At 38.6% G+C, this 23,290-nt stretch overlaps 2 protein-coding genes across 2 annotated transcripts in view; one reads left to right on the top strand and one right to left on the bottom strand.

Moving 5' to 3' along the window:
- LOC145227702 (equilibrative nucleobase transporter 1-like) lies at window positions 1-4,167 on the top strand. Its single transcript, XM_080092591.1, has one exon. It carries the CDS (start codon window positions 2,500-2,502, stop codon window positions 3,988-3,990), a length of 1,491 nt encoding a protein of 496 aa, XP_079948717.1. The 5' UTR covers window positions 1-2,499; the 3' UTR covers window positions 3,991-4,167.
- Window positions 4,168-4,737: 570 nt separating this feature from the next.
- Window positions 4,738-23,290, bottom strand: part of LOC145227701 (nephrocystin-4-like) — a 31,008-nt gene continuing 12,455 nt past the window's right edge. The window contains exons 9-29 of the mRNA XM_080092590.1: window positions 22,591-22,700; window positions 21,323-21,408; window positions 19,789-19,933; window positions 19,079-19,182; window positions 17,674-17,827; window positions 16,749-16,968; window positions 15,892-16,052; window positions 14,551-14,711; window positions 13,784-13,926; window positions 13,256-13,370; window positions 12,750-12,891; window positions 11,929-12,155; window positions 11,313-11,421; window positions 10,634-10,807; window positions 9,288-9,453; window positions 8,564-8,708; window positions 7,646-7,817; window positions 6,863-7,048; window positions 5,890-6,033; window positions 5,180-5,330; window positions 4,738-5,116 (exon numbers count right to left, since the gene is read on the bottom strand). Of these exons, the coding sequence (XP_079948716.1) occupies window positions 5,187-5,330; window positions 5,890-6,033; window positions 6,863-7,048; window positions 7,646-7,817; window positions 8,564-8,708; window positions 9,288-9,453; window positions 10,634-10,807; window positions 11,313-11,421; window positions 11,929-12,155; window positions 12,750-12,891; window positions 13,256-13,370; window positions 13,784-13,926; window positions 14,551-14,711; window positions 15,892-16,052; window positions 16,749-16,968; window positions 17,674-17,827; window positions 19,079-19,182; window positions 19,789-19,933; window positions 21,323-21,408; window positions 22,591-22,700 (3,008 nt within the window). The 3' untranslated portion in view covers window positions 4,738-5,116; window positions 5,180-5,186. The remainder of the gene's footprint in view (window positions 5,117-5,179; window positions 5,331-5,889; window positions 6,034-6,862; window positions 7,049-7,645; window positions 7,818-8,563; window positions 8,709-9,287; window positions 9,454-10,633; window positions 10,808-11,312; window positions 11,422-11,928; window positions 12,156-12,749; window positions 12,892-13,255; window positions 13,371-13,783; window positions 13,927-14,550; window positions 14,712-15,891; window positions 16,053-16,748; window positions 16,969-17,673; window positions 17,828-19,078; window positions 19,183-19,788; window positions 19,934-21,322; window positions 21,409-22,590; window positions 22,701-23,290) is intronic.

Genomic DNA, 23,290 nt, shown 5'->3' with positions numbered 1-23,290 from the left:
AAATAGGGAAAAAGAGAAAAAGAAAGGCGTATAACAGATACTCCTCTGCCACTTTTGCAACGTGCCTTGTTCTTTGGCAATTCATTAGTCGCCTATTGTACTTGCGTTTGACGCAGTCCAAACGTTAACAGCCCGAGCTGGTATTGAGACCTTTTAAAGAACACTGTGTTTGTTTAGGTCTTTGGGACATGAACTAGCTGTTCATACACAGTTTCAAAAGCTGTTGAATCAGACCCTTCGGTGTAAAAAGCCTGCACAACTGCAAATAATAAGCTAGGCTACGAAGGTTGGCAAACAAAGTCAAATTTTTACCCAGTAGAGTTAAAATTAGGTTAAACTTTCACCCAGTAGCGCAAAATTTAGGTTAAACCCTATAGCGCTAAAATAAATAAGTTTGATCGAAAATGTGTGCATTGATAGTAGACGTGCAGGTGCGTGAAAAGAACCAAAAACAAACATCTAGGTGTAGATTTAGGAAATTCTACTGTAAACAACCAGTCACAGTCAGCACTTTCCGGTCATTGTGACCTCATAATCGGTCGACGTTCAGTCAATGACACTTGTATATCGACATTGCTAGATGACATGAGCCGCTGCTATGGTACAGTGCGGGGTAAAAGTAGATTAACGTTTTGATAGGTTTGTTGTCAACGGCACCTGTGCAGCCTACGTTTAATGTGTTGTGGATGAACAAAATGAAAGGAAGTTGCCGGTTAACTTAGTCATCGGGCAACCTGTAAACAACATTAGACAGTGGTAGAAGATAATTTAGTTATTTTAGAGCTATTACTTATTGTGGACAGTCAGAGTTAAATGTAATTGTTATGTTATTCTATGACATAACACGGTATATCTGTCAAAGGAACATTTGAATTAAGCAACAAGAACTTAGCCACAAACGTAAAAACACTCGGAACCCTCATCCCTTTTACATTTGGTTATTTAGATAAAGCGCATTTGTCCAATCAGCATCTGTAGGTGAATGGTCTCTTGTTTTTTAGGTCAAAGTCTTTAACACGCGATTTCGTAATGGAAAACTTTATGCATGGTGCCACGTTAGGTGGACAAGCCCGTATTTGCGCATGCAATGTTTTATGTTTCGCTAGAACTGCTACAGCTTATCGGTGCCAAGTCGAGTGTAACTAAACACTTCATCTTTCGAGTAAATGCCTTGGTTCAAACTTTCGACAAACACTCCACGGTGCATTTCGCGTTTATGTTGTAGATCGCTTTATTTCATGTCTCTATGCGTATACTTAATTCTTTAACTAGTCAATTGCTAAATAAATTTCTAATTATATATGAAATGCAGTGGCGTTGTACTTTAATTCAGGATGGGCAACTCAACAAAATAGAACTAACGTGCGTCCTTGAAATAAATAATTTTTTGTGAAATAAATGAGACCCAATTACAGCTGATATTCGTAAGACAAAACAGTAGGTTATAAAGGCAGCATAAGGCGCAACAGTAATATTACAAATAACCTAAATATACTTAATCCTGTGCTTTTATTCAAACTGAAAATTAAATAAACTTAGATTGGTGCAAAAACAAAAAATAAAGATAAAAAATACACTTAGATGTTGTCAACGTAAACCCCAACCTACATTTCGAAACTGTGAAAATGTTGCGCAATTGCACCAAATTGCTGCGCTGGCAGTTTTGTGTTTGTATTGCACTGGTGGAAATTTTTAAAACGTGAGACAGCAAGCTTGAATGCGTAAGCCATATAGGCAGGGCTATCATCATACCAAGGTAAATACAAGGAAATTAATGGATTTAGGGCACTACTGTTTAAATTAATTTTTTGATTTAAACTTGCGCCAAACGCGACACTTTTCATAGAAAAAATTGTCGTACAAACTAATGTAGCAAGTTACTGTGTTAATAATACCAACAGTGGCCTTTTGGTATGCACCAGTCCTAAAACAGAAAAGTGTAGGCTATACACCAGGCAGAACATTCATTTCCTTAAACTTTTCCAAGCGCTGTAGGTTAGCAACAAGCTCACCGTGTAATGCTAAGTACATAAGCCTATGTAAGCCTAGCCAGACGCTCTTGCCAGTCCAAAGTTTTACCCCCTTTTAAACACAGAGTAAACATATCAATTTGAGAACGTGTTCCAAAGCATATATATGTTCATGATCAGCAAAGTTTACTCGTTGAACTAGAACATCAAACCTAGTTTGTGAAGCAGCAGTTAGCAGATTTGTTTTGCTTCAAATTTATGAATCAATTGTCCAGTATGAGTAACAATACCGTTTGTGACGTGTGCTAGGCCTTGCTTAACAGTATAAATATGATTATTCACTAATTTCATTAACCAAGATACGTTGGCCCTTTTGTATTAGCAAAAGAGATGTTATGATGAGATTTTACCAAGAATTTGCAATTGCTGAACGTCCACAGGTCAGGTTTTTTGTGTTGTTTGTAAACGTAAGCAAATCTAAACCTTTGGCAGTAAATGATGGTTTAATGTGAAACAACAACTGGTCAACATGCAGAGAAAACACTCGGCAAGTCTATGTTTAAGTCTGCTTGAAAACTTGCTGTATTCAGGAATTATATACGGTTGGCCATTTCTCGTGGAGGTATTTAAAAATGAAGGCTACTTCAGTGAACTTTGTGTTAGTCCAAATGAGGTCAACTACCAAACTTTACAAACATTCAACAAGACCAACGGGACGAAATTGGACTGCGTGGGTCAGGCGGAACGTTTTAATCTAATCTATACAATGTCATCGGTGCTCAATGTGCTTTTCTGCTTTGTCGCCGGGTTAATATTTGACAGATTTGGAACTTGGATTTGCAAAGGCCTTGGTACCATTCTATTTACCATCGGTTTTATTCTGTTGGCCAAATCCTCAGCACTGAATACCAGTTTATTATATCCGGGTATGGCTTTATTGGCGCTGGGTGGAAGCTGTTTTTTTATGATCAACTTTCAGTACGCCAACCTTTTTAAAAGCACCCGTTCAACATGGATTTCAATGTACAATGGACTTTTCATTTCATCTTCATTTGTTTTTTGGATCTTTGGCAACGCACACGAAAAAGGTGTAGACATTTCTGTGTTGTTTATGGCCTATATTGGACCGCTTTTATTGCTCTTTCTTCTAAGTTTCGTATTCGGACCTCGTGAGCAGATTCCCTACCCAGCACCTAAGAGTTTTCGGTACGGAATTCAAGTCAGCAAATCGGCAAGAGAACGAAAACTATCTTTGCCGTCGAAAAAACTGTCGGCGGACCTGCGTGATTCGGGCCTAGGAACTTTTAAACCACAGAGACTCACAATTTTTTCTGGCCTTGGAGCTTATCTGTATGTTATGAACCTCTTTCAAATGTCTGTTATGAGTCTACGAAACCAATTCTTTACTGGGACATTTGACTCCTGGGCGCAAAACATCGGGTCTGGAAATACCGAAGGGCTGACAGCGGCTTTTGGTATTATAACAGCCATATCTGGTTTGGCCGCTCCGTTGGTTGGGCTATTAGATGACGCACTTACAAAATACTATCGAAAACGTTCTCGGGACCTTGTTCTTTCTAGGATTAAGTCTTCAAACGCATTTACGCTGTTTTCTTGTATTTGTACGATCTTGTTATCACTGTGCGCAGTTATACCTATACCTTCATTGCAATACCTTACGTTTATCCTTCTTACCATATCTCGCTTGGTATGCTATAGCTACTCCTACATAAGCATATCGACTCATTTCCCTAGCGAACAAGTTGGCAAATTGATTGGTCTTCTTTGGACTATGGGAGGATTATTGCTTATGCTTCAGTACCCACTGCTGCGTTTTGTACTTCGATCTTGCGAAGGTGACTTTACAATCGTCAATATAGTGTTCCTTGGTTTGAACATTTTGACACTGGCTTTCCCAATTTCACTGTACCTGACGCACAGTCGAGTGGTAAAGATCATAAAAACCGCGCCAACCGATGTGAACGGAAATTCTATGGAGGACAATGCAGACTTATTGTAAAGATATGAGGGAATGCGTTTTTTGTATTGTTTGTCTTTGTTCCTTTGCAAGTATTTTTTAATTCAGTTTTGTACAGTACTTTTATATGTTCCAAGCAACGCCGCCATCTCTTAGAGGTGGTCGTCTTGTCATTCGTAATCAAGAAGCATTCAAAATACAAAATTGTGTCAATCGTTACTGCTTTCATTCGTTTGCAACACTAGTTCAAAGGAAAGATAAAATTAGGCAGCAAGCACGGCCTTAGCGTAACCAGCAATAATAAACTGCAAAGGGTTGTGCCGGTTAGGGCAGTGGTTCTCAACTCGTTTCCAAGCCATAAACCACTGCCCCAACTAAAAAACATTGTGGATTTTTGAGTAAGGATGAAGTAAGCATACATAACAGGGGTTTTGCCTTGAAATACGTTTTTTTAAATAGGGTTTCGAGTAGTGTAATTTAATAATTGACAGTCAACATTTGGGTCTGAACTGTTTTCTGTACATAATTTCCAGTAAATATAGTGGATCACCCAAAGTCAAAATCATGAACCACCAGTTCTGAAAAAGGTAAATTGTATAGCTTCTTTAGAAAAACAGTTAATGGAAAGATTGTCACAGAAAATCTGTAACAAAACCGAACTTTGCTGTGAGGTTTTTAAGTCCACACATGTAGAGATGTAATACAGTCAGAAAAAAACTGTAAAGGTTTCTGCAGAAAACGCAGTTTGGACGTTCAACCATTTCAGTAGATATAAACGAACCGAACTCGTTAATTGGGGTAGCTTGTATTTTGCATAAGGCGATATTCTTATAAGCTGCAAGCAAATGAACGGAAAAAAAACTTAATGGACGATGACAAAGTGTGATAAATGTCTAAACTAAGAAAATATAAAACTTTTTGTAAAAAACAAAACACGCAAAAGCAAAAAACGATGAAAAATCTACCATACTGTGCTAATACTGTACCATAACATCCACATGTATAGCTTAGTCATAGAAATTGCGGTTGTAGACAAATGGTTTCCAGTGGTGGACAACATAAACTTTATGAACATCAATGCTACAAACGTATCTTTGGACATTTTTTGAATTTCTAATTGTTTAACACCACCAAATACTGGTTTAACTGTCCAACCTAAACACATACCCTAAAAAATAAAATGAATTTTAAATTAGTTTAAGAAAAAAACATCTCGATGACATTCAATCACCATGACGTCACACGTATGTGACGTTGACTAGGAAGGTCTCTTCGTTCTTGTCCTCGCGGTCATTGATAAAAATGTAAATAGGGAATTTCCCAGGGTGCTTCACGCCAGAAGCAAAGCGAAGGCCGATGGTCGACTGCTCGCCAGGACCAAGCTGAAAAGAAATATGTTTTTTAAAGGCAAGGGTCTTACTTTTTTCTCTTAATCTAAATCAATGATTTTTAGACTGAGTGCCACAAAATACACGTTTTCGCAGGAGACTTGACAATATGTGAGTGTGCATAGCAATGCTGGAACAAAATTTGATCACATATTTTTTGCAAAAGCAGTATCAAACATCCAGTGGTGGGATTCAGCCGGTTCGCACCGGTTCTATAGAACCGTCTCACGAAATATCATGAGATCAGCGAACCGGTTAGCATTACTGGTTACTGTCAATGGACTTGTTGTAACATAACTGGCTGAAAAATACGACTTTTGTGACAGAACAGCTGACAAAAAAATTGAATCCCACCACTTACCAACATAAGGCCTTTGTAGTGTTTTCACGCTAACTTGCAGGGTTTTAATCATAACCGACTACGCAAAAGTTAGTAGTATAGGCCAAATTCAGGTCGTGCAGTGACCAAATATTCGTTAGAATCAACCGAAAAAATTGTGACGTCGTGCTACGTCGTACGTCATGCTTTAATGACGTCAACTCTTGAACCAACCTCTAATTGCGACTCTCTAAACTGGAGCAAGTCGCCTCTACTCGTCATTAGGAAGAACTCGCTTCTGTTAGGATAGGGGTTGGTGTATGTGATCATCTTGTTGCAACCTTTGCCTCCTGATCGGGGTAACTCGATGTCAAACTCCTGTAAAACGATGTTTTATTCGTTCACATTCTTGATTGTGGGGGTACAATAAAGTGCCCTGGCTTTTAATACAACCCTTATTGTACAATATAAAACCCAGCCAAAGTAGAGCAATAAGGCAAATGTAATAGATAAGATTGGTATATCCCATAAGCATGTGTTGTGAAAAAAAGTAATTTTAACATAACAAACCAACATACCAGTGTTTATGAACAAAATATTTTGGAATATAAAGGGTAAGCTGTAACAAAGACAAAAGAGTGCGGAAATTAACCTGGTTTTCTTTCACACCACTTGCCTATGTTGTATCACTTCGTAGGAAAATTTAACTGACATATCAGTATATATCAGATAAGTCGATATGGCCACTATTATTAGCAGGAAGGCCGCTAAAAAATAGGCAGGTACAAACAACCAATATAAGTGTAAGAAAGATCTCATGATATTGTTCGCAAAATTGAATTGTCATGGTTTTAGTGGATTGTAATGGAGCGTTCTCAAAACACCCAGTTGTGTAGAAAAGAGATTAAAAAAGCTGGCTAGACAGAACCTTTCTGCATTTGTTTGCGCTTAAATTCAGTAATTGAAAACAAAAATTGCTTGAAACATTCAGCACAGATGTGTGTAAAATTGGATCCCGAAACCAAAAGTACAGACCCACGCAGACTTTTCCTAAAAAAACCCTCGAATCAGGGCCTAAACTAAGCAAAACTATGTCATAAGATACCTAAGTGTGAACAAACACCCGAATCAACCCCGCACCCAACCTGAAAAGCTACGCTCTATTTAACAAGTTCCCAACACATCAAACATGAACTGGAAGGCTTACCTTTGTAATCACAGGCTCTCTTGTTTTAACTGCAACCAGCCACGACCTAAGCAGCTGATGGTATTCGGTGTCCACCACATTCACATACATGTAACGACTGCCGCTAGTGGCGCTAGTGGTCCGCACCCCGGCGTTGATTTCGTGAACGCTGTTAGGTGGCAGCAGAAAAGCCTCGTCCGGAAAAACCTAAAAAAGGACAATTTGAATGGTTGCGGTATACTAGGGCATGTAACCTTGATGAAAGCAAGATATTTTCTTGTCGGAAGGATAACATATACAGTAAACCTGGGTTAAACCGGATTGGGTTAATCCAGATCATCGCCTAATTCAGACATAACTTGAGGAACATATGATTTGTACTGTACTACTGTGGTAAGGCTTTTAACTAATCGACATCAGTTAATCCGGATGTTCGTCTAATCCGGTCAAATATTTTGGTCCAAACGGGTCCGGATCAACCGAGGGTTACTGCATAGTCCCAAAATGCCCGAATTGCTCACAGAAAAGCCGCAGAAATAGAAATACCATTTAAAGTGGATGTAACATAAAATATTACTGAGACAAAACACTGTAGAGATCACCATAAGAGTATTACGAATATTCAGGGGTTTTGTACAGACCTACGATGTAGCCAATACTTGGAGCATGGGCCCTGGTTAAGAACCACTGTGCTGGACTGTTTTATCTATAGTTCTATACTATAGGCTCAATGGACACACTAGCTGCCATTTGTGAAAAAGTAGAAATATTTGTGAGATATTATTCGTATAAGCCAGGACCCACCTGCAGTTCTTGGGGGTGCGAGGAGAAACAGCGCACCAAGCGGCCGGTTTGCATCCCCCTTAGGACGAGAGAGAAACGACTGGTTTGTCCAAGAACACAATTCACATCAACACGCTGCAGAGCATGGACGTAAAACTGCCAGATTTGGACCGGGACGGCTAGGAACGAATCACTGAAAAAACAAGGGTTTTAAGGTAACCTGCTTTCACTTGATGTTAAATAATTTTAAAACTAAGAACACTTGACTCTGTAACATATGTATTTGTCCATCTCCTTGCTGTTATATACGTAACCCTTTTGACAATGACAAATTTACTGCAGACAGTTTTAAAATGCAGCTTGCCGGTTCAAGTGGTTCCAAACCATTATCGACAAATTCCTCAATTAACAACTAAAAACATTTTCGTTCCTCCAAAATAGACTACATAGTAGATGCTAAACCATACAAAGATAATTTAAAATTGGGTATCTTATCAACTTCACAGGTTACATTCCCATAGCTAGAGTGTCTATTTACAAAGCACATGGAAAAATTAAAGTAAATTCATCTCCTATGGGTCTTAAAATTCCTCCCCGGTAGGGAGTCACTAGCTTAAATAATCACCGACGGTACCAGCACACATACATAAATCATAGCACACAAGGCCCGTAAGAAGAGTTACACTTAATCAAGGCGATCTTCAAACATTTCAATGCGGCATTGAGGTTAGGATAAACCAGCTTGCGCTGGGATTCGAACCCACGACAGTGACAAAGCTCGCGCTCTACCAACTGAGTTTCGGTCAAAATATGCGCCTAAAATTGAAACATCTACGCCACTGCCGGTCGCATGTGCTTTGTGATCTCTTTGGTTGAGTTTAGTCTTTCAATATACGGTCCGATGCTGTATTTTGTCACAACGTTTCATGCACAACTTACTTGTAAACAGAGACGTAAAATCGACGGATCGATGGTGATTCCCCGCACGGTGCTTTTATGAATATCTCACGTGGTTCGTCGCGGCCGAGCGACCGCGTTTGGCATACCACTTCGGGATCGCTGCAGATCACGTGAAATTGTTCGTCTGAAATTTAACACATTTAGTTAAATATGTGTATTATTATGCCGTTACACCGCTAAAATAATGTTTGTAGGGGTTTTACAGTACTGCTCTGGATATGAAACCAGTTGACGTTTAAAGCAGTGTTTCTGAACGGGTGGTACTAAACACCGCATGGTTTTCCGCATGTGATGATAGAAGGCTAAAAATAGCATCTGAAGTTAATGATGTTATTTTAATTACAAACCTTTACTAAAAACCCGAATAGCCCTAACCGACAACAAATTTCTGTTTATTAGTAGTACCATGCGGTGACAGGAGGTACCATACGGTGTTTAGTACCAACATTCGTCAACGTTGGTGTGTGGCCCCCTAATAGGTTTGTAAAGTTTCTAAAAGGGGGTTCAGGGGTTACAGACAAAATACATTTGTAAAGAATGTCCGTTAATACTAATAGTTATAAACAGTAAAGATAGATGACAAAAGTGCTGTTCGTATTATCTCATCAGTATTGAAAAACTTGTCCCAAAAAAGGTAATACTTGCTACCGAGTATTCAAGTTATGACTCGGTTCATTTGTTTACATTTATTGCAAAAAAATACCTTGAGTCGTTGAGTTACTGCGGAATGGTGGAAGGCGAATGCATTTCTTGAGAAAAGTATGTTCGGGATTGTAGAATCGAAATGTTTGATCGACAACGTGAGGTTGAGGGTCGATTGAAAGTTGAAGGACGGATAAAGGTCGACCTTCCAATGTGCGGAGAACGGCCTGTGGAATGAAAGCAAAAAAGTACGTCTTAAACATTTCTTAAAACCTTTGCAAATAAAAGCCTGCACCATTTTTCCCGTATAGTTTTGGGCAGATTACTCTAACACAGTGGTTCTTAACCGGTGGGAAATTTCCCACTAGTGGGAAATTTCAATGTTTTCATGGGGAAATTATGTAAGTCGGGTAACCAAACTCGGGCCCGACGGTCGAATCCGGCTTTGAATTAACCGCTGAAAGTTACTTTACAAAAAAATTTCCGCAACAACATGTAAGATTAATTTCAGCAAGGTTTACAAGACACATAGAAATCCAAAGGCCGCGTTTGTTACATCACAGACAAGACTAAAAGTATAAATGACTTTGCTATTTTGCTAATAAAAGCCTTTCCTTGGTTGATTGTGATGCAATAAATGACTAATACAAGCAGAAGAGACTACTTAATATTCCAAAAAGTTTAATCTCTCACAGAAGCACTATTTAAACTAAATGAGATTGCAGTATACCTTTAAGGTCAAGACCAAATGGCTTCACGAGATTATTTCATTTAAAGATTAATTTTTTTGTTAACGTGGGGCACAAAACATCATTATAAAAATAACAAATGGGAAATTCGAGGTTGGTGGTTGACTTTAGTGGGAAACCACACCAAAAAGGTTAAGAACCACTGCTCTAACACATTGATCTTTTAAAACACTGATTTTGCATACCTATATAAAAGCTGCCCAATGGGTATTTATTTCTCACATTTACACACCGGAGGAAAGTTTATTATCGATTGTGGATTTAGCATACAATAAAACGAATTGACTTTTTAACCTGGTGTGGCTCAAAATATTTCATTTTGGCGAAAAAACATAAACAGTTCTGCAATAAAAAAGAACTCAAAAATATTTTAAAATCCCTAAATGAAAAAAAATTAGAAAAGTCAAAATAAACAAGATACGACAGTGTTATAAGTCCGGCAGAACTTTTTGCTCGTGTTCTGGCTTTAGCTTGAGTTAAAGGAACTTGATTCGGGCCTGTCTTCACATTCAACACAATGTGCACTAACTTTCGGGTCTAATTCAGACCTTGCTTATGAAAACAAATCGGGTTAGGGCCGGGTCCCACAATAAGAGGGCCGCTTACGACTCTCAAAATATGGAAATGTATGCAGTTTGTACTATAATAACCTGTTTACCTTGACGACCTTTGATCTGATGGTTCCACAACTTGACGGGGTCTTGGTGGGTTGTAGTGACGTTGCAGTGGGTTTGAACTGCTGACCGGGGTTCTGTGTCGCTACCTTGTGGTCAGCCTGGTAACCTTGGTAACAGAGTGGGATGAAAACGGTTTCTTTTGGACGAAGAAAAATCTGTGGAATTCACAGAAACGGTTGGAGTAGTATCCCTTTTTTTGCAAAATGACATTATCTGGTTGTACAGTGGTTTAAAAACTTTCTCAAATTCATGCACAACTGTCTCAATCTAAGCTGCAGATTCGACCTAATAGGTCTCCTCGAGAGATCGGCTGTATTGACTAGTGTAGCCATCCAAATGGCACTCCAGTTTGTTGGGAGCAACAGGGTAAAAACCCATGCCTCACCTAGTCAGTGCGATGCCACAACTACGCATACACCACAGAGGAAACTGGCTCACAATGGCCTAGCAACTAATTGGGAACCAAAGTGATGTCGGCTCAGTGTCACTGTGAGATAATCTAGTTTGAACTTCAAATCATTCTGAAACGCACTCATACAGCATCATTTAGTTATGTAATACGGCCATAGATATCTTAAACAAACGAACCGTTTCAAATTGCCACTTGATTGAAATTAACAAAACAAAAAACAAAACAAAAGTTTAATCGATTTTACAAACCTGAGGAAGGGTGGAGTTGGGGTCAAAGTTGAACATGTTTTCTTCAACCGGTGTGTGGATACCGACCAGGGATTTAAAATATCTCCATTCCCTAGCATCGGTGATAACCCTGAGATAAAAGATGTCAGCAACTTATTACAACCAAAAAGCTCTTGCACTGATGATGACAACAGAGATTGTCGAAACGTCTGAACGATGTATTCTATATACACCACTACCTTGGCAGTAATGTTTGTGATTAAACTACTTTTCAAGTCCGTGTGTAGTGTTCCCAAAAAGCTCTTAATGAGCATTTTTGGACGCACGGTAAAACTCGGTTAATCCCGATATTCGCCTAATTCGGACAAAACTTAAAGCACAAAAGAATTTTAATGTGGTACGAGTTTTAACTAATCGACATCGGTCAAACCAGATCTTAACCTAATCAGGACAAATTTTTCGGTCCAAACTGGTCCGGATTAACCGAGGTTTACTGTTTGATTATTATTTTTGACAGTTTTCGCAAAACAGCGCCAAACAGCCAAAAATGCACATACGTCCATAGAATTGCGATAATATATGAAAAAGTCTCAATTTGTAATTTAAAAAAATGATCGTCACGCTTGAAAGGGCGCACCTGAGTTCGTCCGAGTCACACTCGATCGTCACGGTCTGCTGCTTCGAGAATGGATTTTTCAACTGAAACTCGACGAACTCAGCGACACCTAGTGTTGGACGGAGGATGTGTCGAGTAGTGATGGACAGGAGAAGGATTTCCATGATATTATCTTCCTTCAAACGATCCCTGTACTCAGCTACAGTGCGAAGATCCCGCAATTTCATGTTGTGTTCTTGCGCGTGGACCTGTTGACGTAATAAAGTTGTAGTTGTGACGTAATAAAATTGTAGTTGTGATGTAATAAAGATATAACTGTGACATAATAAAGTTGTAGTTGTGACGTAATCAAGCTATAATTGTGACGTAATAAAGTTGTAGTTGTGACGTAATAAAGTTATAATTGTGACGTAATAAAGTTGTAGTTGTGATGTAATAAAGTTGTGGTTGTGACATAATAAAGCTTTAGTTGCTACGTAACAAGAAAATAGGTTGTTATACATCTGACGGAATAAAGTTATAACTGTGACGTAATTAAGTTGTAATTGTGACATAATAAAGTTATAATTGTGACGTAATAAAGTTGTGGTTGTGACGTAATAAAGCTTTAGTTGCTACGTAACAAGAAAAAAGTTGTTATACACCTGACATAATAAAGTTATAATTGTGACGTAATAATGTTGTAGTTGTTACGTAATAAAGTTATAATTGTGACGTAATGAAGTTGTAGTGGTGACGTAATGAAGTTGTAGTTGTGACGTAATAAGAATTGGTTTTTTAAAGGATGTGTTTAAATCAAACAAAAGTTTTATTCAAACTAGAAAACAGATAAATGATTTTACCAATGCTCGTTGTCCTGTGGTTTGTTTTGTCACGGAAGAGTCGTTGCTTTGTTCCATTGTGCGTACTGCCACCATGCGGGCAATTTTACGCTTTCTATCAGCTCTTACGTCCGGACTTAACTGGGCAATATTTTCTTTGTCGCTGTAATAAAGTGAAAACATTGTTTTGAAATATAATGCCAGTGGTTCTTAACCTTTACGCCTCACAAATGCATTATCCTGCTTTTCCTAAACTTTTTAGTTCTCAAACTATTTTGGCCTCAAGAGCAACTAAAGTGTTAAAAATTACAAATTTATTTTTGTATGAGCTTTCAAAACACTTCTTTCAAGCTCTGGTAATGCCAGAATTAAGCCCAAAACTAAGCGAAATCACGTCACCAATATTCCCAGTTACACCAATTACAAAATATACAATTAAACGTAATAGTTGTTTTACAAACGGTACGTTATAGTTTAGGATTCAGTATGAAATAAAATGGAATGTGCGATTAACTGCAAATCCGTACCTTGCATCGACATCGGCGTTTTTCTCCTTGGTGGCACTCACGAGCAAGAGTTCTGATAATTCCTGGTTCGATTCAGCCATTCTCTTTGCACGCACACGAACTGGGGTGTAGCCATCTGTAAAGAATTTTGCTGTACAATAACAGATGTTTTTGGAATGGGATAACGTTTATGCTGAAGGGGGATTGCAACGTTATTTCTGGCGCGCGTCTCAAAACGATGCAACATTGTCAAAAATATTTACAATTTTATTCAACAAGGGGCATGAGTTAGGCTACGGACAGTGCACACTGTTTTGACCTATAAGGTCTCATCACTGGAGCTGGTGACGAGAGATCGGCCGTATTGGCAACGGCACTCCAGTTTGTTGGGAGTAACGGGCTTAAAAGCCATGCCTCACCTATTCTGTTGGATGCCATATAGGGAAAGAAACGCACAGAGATAAAATATGGCCGCTTTTAGCAAAGAAATAAAATAAAAAAGGTTTGGCAGACACAATGCGCTTAATTTTAGCTGTCTTGGTATATTACTTTTTTGCTTTCCAGTTTGTACAGAGGACAAACTGCCACCAGGAAAACCACACCCAGTCATATCAGCGACCACTAGGTGGCTTTTCTTCAGGAGAGTCATAGCAGCGGTTTTAGATTCCGACGGAAAACCAACGTTACCAAACCTGTAAAGACTTGCGTTAAAAATGACATATTAAGCTTTTGCTGCAATTTGATCGTGGAAACGCTAAAAAAGGCACGATGGTATACCCCGTGTCACTGCAAATAAATAACTAAAACAAGGTATTTACAAATGGTGCATCGTTTGGTGATTGCAAAAACGTCAAAAAATTACATTTACCTTCACTACTAAACCGGGGTTCGCGGGGCTTAAATGAGTCGTTGAACGTAACGAAAAAAAAAAACTTTATAACAGTGTTTTTTTTTCAATTATAATAAAAATATATCGCTTTTCAATTATATTTTCATAGCGGTCCCGAGGCACTTTGTGACATCACAGATAAACATCTACATTGTGCGACAACATTTGTATTTTTTGTTCAGCAATAGATACAGCCCCTAAACTCTACCTTGATTCGCACAGATTTAGCAAAAATCGAAACAGAGGTCGAACTACAACTACAAACTATTGGCGTGACCCCGGACCCCAGTTTGAGAATCGCTGCTTCACAGTTTCAAAAATTCTGCATTGCACGTTAAGGTCTGAACCACAGAGCTATAGAAACAGTTCGTACATGTAAATTTATCGTGCTGTTACGAAGCTAAGAAGCAGACAAACAAAGTTATACCTAACATGAAGTTTGCCTCGGAATAGCTTGGACAAACCGAGCGGTCGTACACTGCCTCCAGTGGTGAGATCTCCAGTCAGAGTGGTTTCGCAGTGTTCGGAAAATATGACGTCAGTTTCGTGATTTGCAGCCACGGCGGGTTGACCACCTCTCAATAGATGCTGTATAGGGGTAAATATGTTACAATAGGCCTATTGGTGCAGCCAATTGATACCACGAATAAACATATTAACATACATTAAAGGCAGTGGTGGGATTCAGCCGGTTCGCACTGGTTCTATAGAACCGTCTCACGAAATTTTATGAGATCGGCGTACCGGTTAGCATTACTGGTTACTGTCAATGGATTTTTTGTAATAGAACCGACTGAAAAATATGACTTTTGTGATGGAACCGACTGACAAAAAATTCGAATCTTACCACTTATTAAAGGTACTCAAATCTTTTTGTTTCGTTTATCCTTGACCTTTCGATGATTACATTTTCCGCCAAGTTTTGCTTACCAAGCTCAGGATTTTAATTCATTACGTTATGTATGTTTGTTAAAGTGTAATTACACAACATTAAAACGTACGATATGAACTATAAGGACGTGGTTCCCAAATTATGCGCCGCGGCACACTGTTGTGCCGCGAGATGTCATTAGGTGTGCCGTAAAAAATATTGAAATTAAAATCAATCAAGTAGAGTAGTAGTACCAGGTGCTAAGACCACTAGGCCAACATGCTCCACGTCTCTGAGATGTTCAACTAGGCTATTTAACAATGAGAGTGACCTGTATAGCGACTTTATCACCTCATAGTTAGTGCCTTTGTCAGCTAATTTGCTGGGCCGTTTTAAAGTGAAATAAAAAATTTCAAACATACTTTTTTATTCAAATGTTCGAAGTGCGCCAAATAATTTTTGTTTTTTCTAAAATGCGCCTTAAAAGAAAAAAGTTTGGGAACCACTGCTATAAGGACTGTAGTTTTTACCAAAAGTCGCCATGTTCAAAAAAATTTAAGACAAAGATAACAAATAAGCATTTTAAGCAATTGTTTTCGAATTATAGTTGCTATAACCCAGTACAATATAGAACTTGGAAAAGCCTAGCAATATTTTGTCATTTTTGTTCTACAAATACAATCAACTAAGATGAACATATTCATACTGGGATCAGCCCTGACGCGTCGATGCAGACCAGCGATCACGGCATACATATCGATAAAAATTGGTAGAGCGCGAGTCCCGGAAAGACTCTTGCCATATGGGAATGCTTGGGAGACCAGCTGATTCGGTACAACGCCTTTTATAGGCCTGGCGTACTATGGTTCTACAAACAATAAATAAGACAAAACTTACCTTTAGTGGGACAGACAATGAACCAAGCAAAAGAAGAGACTCTCCGTCCCATACATCTACATGCAAGTTATGTGTGGCGATGTAACGAAGAAATGAAGCATTCTCGCCAATTTTCAAGTGAGCTGGATCGACGTGGTATTTCACCTCAAGTCCTGGTTTACCTAAACTTAAATGGATTAGTTGTCAACAAAGGTTCCTAGTTTATTCGTATTATGAAACAATAGTGTTTACAATCACAACATGCAGCTAAAAAGTAAATACGTTATTTAACTGTATACACTGGCGGTGGTACATGAATAAAACTCTTCTAAAACTTGCTACTCTTTTTGAAACTGTTGTATAAGGACATTATGGTACAGTAGAAAACAAGCCAAGTAAACACACACGTCCAGCTCCAGGGTTTCGCCTCAGGTTTACGTTAGTGGAATAGGAACTCGTAACCGGGGTCGAAGATAGCTTATATGTTGTGAACCCTTGGTTAGGTAAAGAAATAATTTCTTTGAACTAAATCGCCAAAAGAAAATAAGGTGAACATTAAATTTGGCCGTATAACCGTTTTCTATCATCCATTAGATCCATTTCTTACTAATTACGGGTAAAATTAATTTCACAGTGGGCAAAAATAACTTTAACAACGCCTCTTTTATCCCAGTAACAAATGGGAAATTTTACAGTTAAAAACATTTGTATATTGAAAACACAATGTCCAGCTTTCTGCAGAAAGTTAAAACCTCATCGAAAGCAAGAACTGGAGTTTTTCAAGGACTTCACTTACTGCAAAAATTCTGTAGCCAACTTATGACATTTTGTTGCCACAGCAACAAACCATACCATGTAACGGCCAAAAAAATGTTCACCTTCGTCTAGCTGCTCTCCGCTCTCGATCTTACGCAACACACACGGGTCACGTGACTGTCCGTTCTCCTTACGTAGCAGCGCCAACCGTTGTGTGGTTACGGACGGGAATCGATAAAATTGAAAGGAGAAAAACATGGAGTGAATTGGAAGGGGCGAGCTTTCGTTCGCTGCAGCCACGGGGTTGGTGAACGCCAGAAACTGAAGAACGATTTCATTTGCCTGCGGAAATATATAGGTTTGTTATGTGTGGGTTTTTTATTTGAACTGATATTTGAACAGCATATTTTTCAACCAAAAACATTTGTTTGTTTGTTTTATTTTTATTCTCGGTAAGAATGTGTTATGCTCACAATGGGTCCGCCGTCGACCTAATCTAATGTCAAACAGCCCTAAAACGCCTTGTCCAAGACCAATTGTCTATTGTGTTTGTTGTACTGGTCTTTCCTGAGGCTTTATTGCATGAGCCTGTTAATCAAACTTTCGGGCCTAAAGAGACTTGATTTCGGGTTCGGGCCGGGTTTCGGGCTCCAATTTCAGGCCCGTTTACAACTCTGCGTCGAGCTGACTGTCATTAATAACACTTAGGAAATTGATGACTTTAATTTAACGCATCAGTTTCCACTGGAGGGCAGCAATGCCGCTGAATTTTTTTTTCTTAAGGAAACACAAGCGACCGAGACTGGATTAGAAGAAACGACTTTGTGAGCACAAGGTGGCTGCGTTAACGACTTGGCCATTTTTAGCAAGATTTCGTCCATAAACATCAATGTATATATATCTCATACACATTTTATACCAAAAAATGCGGATAACTGTACGAAAACGCTAAAAGCAGGCATTAATGCCCGTTAAAAACAAAGTTAAATAAACTTTCGGTGATCTAAAGAATTTCAGCGAAATAATTCACACAACATTTAAGATTACCTGAAGAGGGTCGGAAACTTCGCTGTCCAAGTTTGGCTTAAACATGACGTCACTCGCATCCACGACAACGGCCGGTTCCCCGTTTTTATCGAGTATATCGGGAAATCCAGCAGAATACAATCTCGCATATGAAGCTCGTGTGAGACCTGGTGCACTGTATAAATATAAAGGCACGATTTTTAATACCGTCGAGTCTGGTTAATTGCAACTCCTTTTAATTAGGCCCTGTCTTGCGATTAACCGGAAAATGCAAAAATGTCAACATTTCCGTTACAAATGACAGGATCCTTTGAATTTGTAACTCCCAGCAAACTATAATGACGTAATTTGGCGTCACTAGCCTATATTTATCAATGTCTTGTCACCAGCTGCACTGATGAGACATTACAGGCCGAAATAGTGTGCTCTGTATGCAGCTTACTTATTAAAGCAGGGGCGGGCAACTTCTCCAGTCGGCGGGCCTGATATGGGAAAATGAAGTACTTGGCGGGCCGGATTCCTGAACCAATACACATTAATCGCGTATTTATCCAGTGATTTAAAACGGATTTTTGACCACCTAAAGTTAAACCAAATACATTCAAGAACATCACAAATACAATACAGTCCAAACAATCTAACTGATACAACATAAAATTATTCACCACAGCAAATTTAATGCATACACCACAGACTTAGATGCTGCTGAAACACTAACTAGGCTACACGTGTGGAAACAAAGAAAACCGTGAAAGCAGGCCACACACTAGGTTGGCAGTTATGTCGTAACAATGGACGTATGGTGCAATGGTAACAACGGCGGGAAAGTTTTTTGCTATTGGGGAGCGTTACTGTCCGTTACATTTATAACTATAATTTGACGCAGTAAGCAAGTAGTGGGGGATTGCGGCCGACTGTGGCCGCGGGCCACATTATCATGTAAGACCTGAAACTGTTTGCGGGCCGCTCAAAATCCCGTCGCGCCTGTATTGTTGCCCGGCCCTGTATTAAACAATGGTATTTTGCATGGGTGCCAACAGCAGTGATGTAAGTAGAAAAAAAAATCTTACTCAAAAGATCAGGTCATTTGTCAATATATTTCCCAAATTTTATCATAAGCTGAAGCAAAGTCGTAGAAATAAAAACAACCATTGAAAGCTAGGTAACATGTTTATAAACATCTGAAACAAAATATTGTAGAGATTAGCAAGAGAATACGAAAAATAGCAGGGTACTGATAGATTTATAGTGTAACTAATACGTTGAGCCTCTTAGTGGGACGTTGTTCCGGCAATAATTCTTTATCGAAACGTTTTGGCTTATTTACATCTATGGGTAAAATCGCTCTAACAAGACAACCCCATTATTGAATACTTCAGTATTGCCTGGTTTGAATAAAAATATTTTATTCACATAAGTTTCCCACCTCTGCGCCACTGGTCGAATTGGTGGTGCATGAACAGGTAGAAGTTCACCACTCGTATCAAGATGACGAACCTCAAGGGAATAACCTTCAAAACTATCGTCGATCTATAAAAACAATACATTTAAATAAATTAAGTACAAATGAATGGTAAGCGACCAGAGCTTTATGAGGTTTTTCTTGAAGTTATTCGAATTATTTTCTACAAAAACCAATGATAGAATTTAGTTTTAGTTTGGTAATCAGTGTGCAATAAATCGGAATTAGCACACAATCCAATTGCGATTAACCGATTTTTACAGCCCTAATGAATAACGTAATGCAATTTGCTTACATAAATAGTGTATTGGCTAATTTCTTTGCGTTTAGGTATAAGGACCAAGGCAAAACGTAAATGCAGTGTGAGTGAACGATATTAAATAGACATTTGCACTGTCTAAAATTGTTTTATTACATTTCTTGTAGGACAGGTGACTCTTCGTTTTTGTGGCAGAGTAGGAAATATTTAAAGGGAAGATTTCGACCAAAAACCCTTTTACGAAAAAACGGCAAATCCTAAAAATCGAGAGAAATGATATTATACCCAAATTTGACAAATTTTTATTAGCTCGTTACGACTTTATGTACTAAATCAGTAAATTTATCAACGATTCGGTTTTTACGCCAGTAATATATTCTGATACGGATTTTCAATTCATTCACAGAACTCTAACCTTTTTGGTGGCACGCGGTTGTGGTTTTGGGGAAGCCCCAGTCGGTGGTTTCTTGGCACTGGGCGACAGCATCGACACTGCATCTTCCACGAACGAGGTCACACTGATGGGTGAAGGTGGTTGGTCGGTTGTGAGATACGATAACCTGCGATATCAGTCCAAATATGAACACACTACCGCAATATACTAGAAAGGTAGCTTTCTAATATACTTCCATTTTGTATATTATATGTCCTATTTTAACAATTTACTATACAAATCATTTGATCCACACAAATGATTGTTTTTGCAAACAAAAACAAATCGGTGCCCACACGCGTATTTGTGCGGATTTACGGATTATTATTGTCATATAATTACAAAAACAGTAAAAAAAACGAAAATTACTTTCCATTTAATCTCTTGCTTTGACCTAGATATTGCCGTCCCTTCAGGGAAGGGGGCCAAAATTAACATACGACAGCCCGACTAAAGCGTAATACAAAACTTTTGTGTCTTGTTTAGAAGTGAGGATGCCATTATAGCGACAAAATTACGTTTACTACTTGCACAATGAAAAACATAGACTGATTTAAGTATACAGGCTTCATTTGAGGTTACCAAACCCTTCCCTTGTGGCACGGTATACGCCAAAAAATGTAGTCTGTGGTGGGATTCGAACCCATGACTGCATCCTATTTGAACACAGGCTTTGTGGTAAGCCCGCCGAAAGGCGAATAATTACAATGCCTTTAGTAGGCTGGGGCATTATAATTTATGTACGAGTAAGCCGTTGTCGCTGGTCTGCATGACACTTTACTGCTGATCCCAGCAACAAATAAAAGTTCATCTTAGCTAAACAATGGTCGAACTAATAAATCCCCTACTACGAAGCCGACATGTGCAGCATAAAAGGCAGGCATTGTTGCTTGTGATTCGACTTTTTGACCGAACCCGGAGCACGGAGCTCGTGTAGTTCAGTTGGTAGAGCGCCAGGACTAAACACACTCCTGTCGTGGGTCCGAATCCCAACGCAGGCTCGATTTTCCTCGCTTATGTCTTACCATGTAAAAAAGCTTGCAAAAACCAGCTAGATTCGGTATGACGACTACAATAGGCTTGGCATACTATACGAATAACAATACACCAGCTCTGCACCAAGTGAAACACGTAAAAAGCTATCTCTTAAGACAGTGGTTCTCAACCTTTTTTGTCACATTCCTCCCTTTGCCCATTTTCGAACTATTCATTCCTCCCCATAAGAAGAAAAACAAATATAACATAAAAAATTATAGCAATTTGAAATAGACCTTATAATTAGGGATGTCCATTCTGAATCCTTTACCAAATGTGAACCGGGTCCAAATTATAATAGACATAATAATGTACATACAGAAATATTCTGTAACATTTCCAATGTAATTTTTTGGCAGTTTTCATGCAACTCCTCCCCTGAACTCATAGAACTCCTCCCCGGTTGGGAACCACTGTCTTAAGATCTATCAAGCATGTCTGTGAGGCAGAATGTAGGTTACTATGAAGGTTCAATTGGTACCTGATCGTTCCATTAACGACTTCATTTTCACTGTTGGTCAGATTTTTGAAGAATAGAAGACTGTCAGGGTTGGGTTTACATCCACCCTAAAAACAGTCACAAAAATATGTGATGATATATAATGATGTAAGTGTATATAAACGGGTGTAACTGATGTGGCCCTCATATCACTGATGATGGCACGAGCATTTGCCGAAACGTTTGAATAATAAAGCATGTCGTTTTTTTACGTCTATTTGGGCCGCTATTTTCACCATTAAAATATGTGATGACCCTTGGCAAAAAAAAACTGCATAAAGTCCGTACATGAAAGTTAAATGACCAATGACAATTGCAGTTTGTTTGTGTTTATATTTCGTTGACAACAATTGAGACAAATGTACAGATGTTTTTATGTGCCACCTATAACCACACATGCCATGTGCAAACTGAGACCTATTAAATAAAGGTTAAATAAAGGAGAGAACATTTTAAATATGAAGTGTAGACTTCTAAACTATTTCAATGTAGTGCTAGCAGTGAGTTTATTTGTTTTTTCTGTCTAAATTCTTGTGCTATTTGGTGACACCCAATTAAATGCAGACAGAATTACTTGTAGATTTTACAGGTAGTTATAAACACAGTACATGCATGACGGGTATATATGCCAAGAAGTAGAAAAACATGTCTCTAATAAATGTGCCGTCCACAGTCTTATTTGGTAATTGTATTTTGGCCAAAAAAAGTTATAAAAAATTGCACATCCTTTACTTAAGACATACTCCAAACTAGGGATGTGCCAAAACTGCAAATGTTCTGTTTGGTCGAGCACCGAGCATCTCACTTTAATGCTCGGTGCATTATGACGTCACAAAAACATCCCCTTTCTACGTTTTAGCTCTACAAGGTGTCTTACGTCACCGGCGGTGTTTTATTAAGCTGTACATGCCCTTAAGTACGCGCTTTTCCACCATCTAATACATTTAAAAAAACATTCGTTTTTGTTCATAGACACCGTTTAGAACACTAGTTACATATGTTAGCAGGGCATGAATATGCAAATTTAACGCTCGGGTCAGTTTGTGCAACTGCTCCGCCGAGCACCGAGCATTAAAAACAGCGATGCTCGGTACCGAGTACTCGGGTACTGGCTCGGCTCGGCCCATCCCTACTCCAAATACACAAACGCATGTACAATTTCAAACAATCAAGTAGTAATATAAGACCTAAAGCCTTGTTGTAATGTACATGGTATTGGACCACCAACACAAAAAGCTATTAATACTTACATTTAGCTTAACAGTAACCACATCAGAAGCCATTTGTTTTTCGTATGGAGACCAAGCCGCCCACCTCAACATGACAGTGAATGGTTGAGCTCGGAGCGAAGACATTGATCCTTTGAAATAAGATTAAAAAATGGAATTGTAATTGTATTGACAATTTTAGGTTTGTAATAGTTGTAATTTGCTGATTGTTTGGAAAAAAAAATATTTTATACCACACAATAAATAACCTTTTTCAAATTTGAACATATAGGTTGTCTTTTTTATTTTTAGTCCAGAAAAAAGTCATACGTTGGGCCAAAAGCCTTCAGGATAATGCTGGGTGGAAGTGAAGAACACACATTTAACATAAAATGCAGAAAGGGAACGAATCAACATACTTTACTTAGATTGAACCCAATTTAGTGATAAAATTTCAGCAGGTTAAGTCTTGTACTTCTGACCTCATTAACATGTGAACAGACACACTAATATTTGGGGGTAAAGGGGTGAAAATGGATATATACAACTTCAAGTTACAAAATACTTTAAAATACGCTGCAATGTACCAATCAAAAAAGTATGAAACACCAGAATCATCTGCTTTAGCAAGTATAGCCGTTTCAAAAATTTCACGTTTTGGGGGGCTGTGGGTGAACTGAGGGATCAAATGGGGTCAAAATTCACATGGATTATCTTTAGACCAATATCTATAATGTGTGTA

The sequence above is a fragment of the Phallusia mammillata genome, chromosome 5, assembly GCF_965637545.1.
Source record: "Phallusia mammillata chromosome 5, kaPhaMamm4.hap1.1, whole genome shotgun sequence".
In the NCBI taxonomy this organism is placed as follows: Eukaryota; Metazoa; Chordata; class Ascidiacea; order Phlebobranchia; family Ascidiidae; genus Phallusia; species Phallusia mammillata.
Note: the sequence above shows the minus strand (reverse complement) of the source record. Positions and strands in the feature narration are given on the sequence as shown.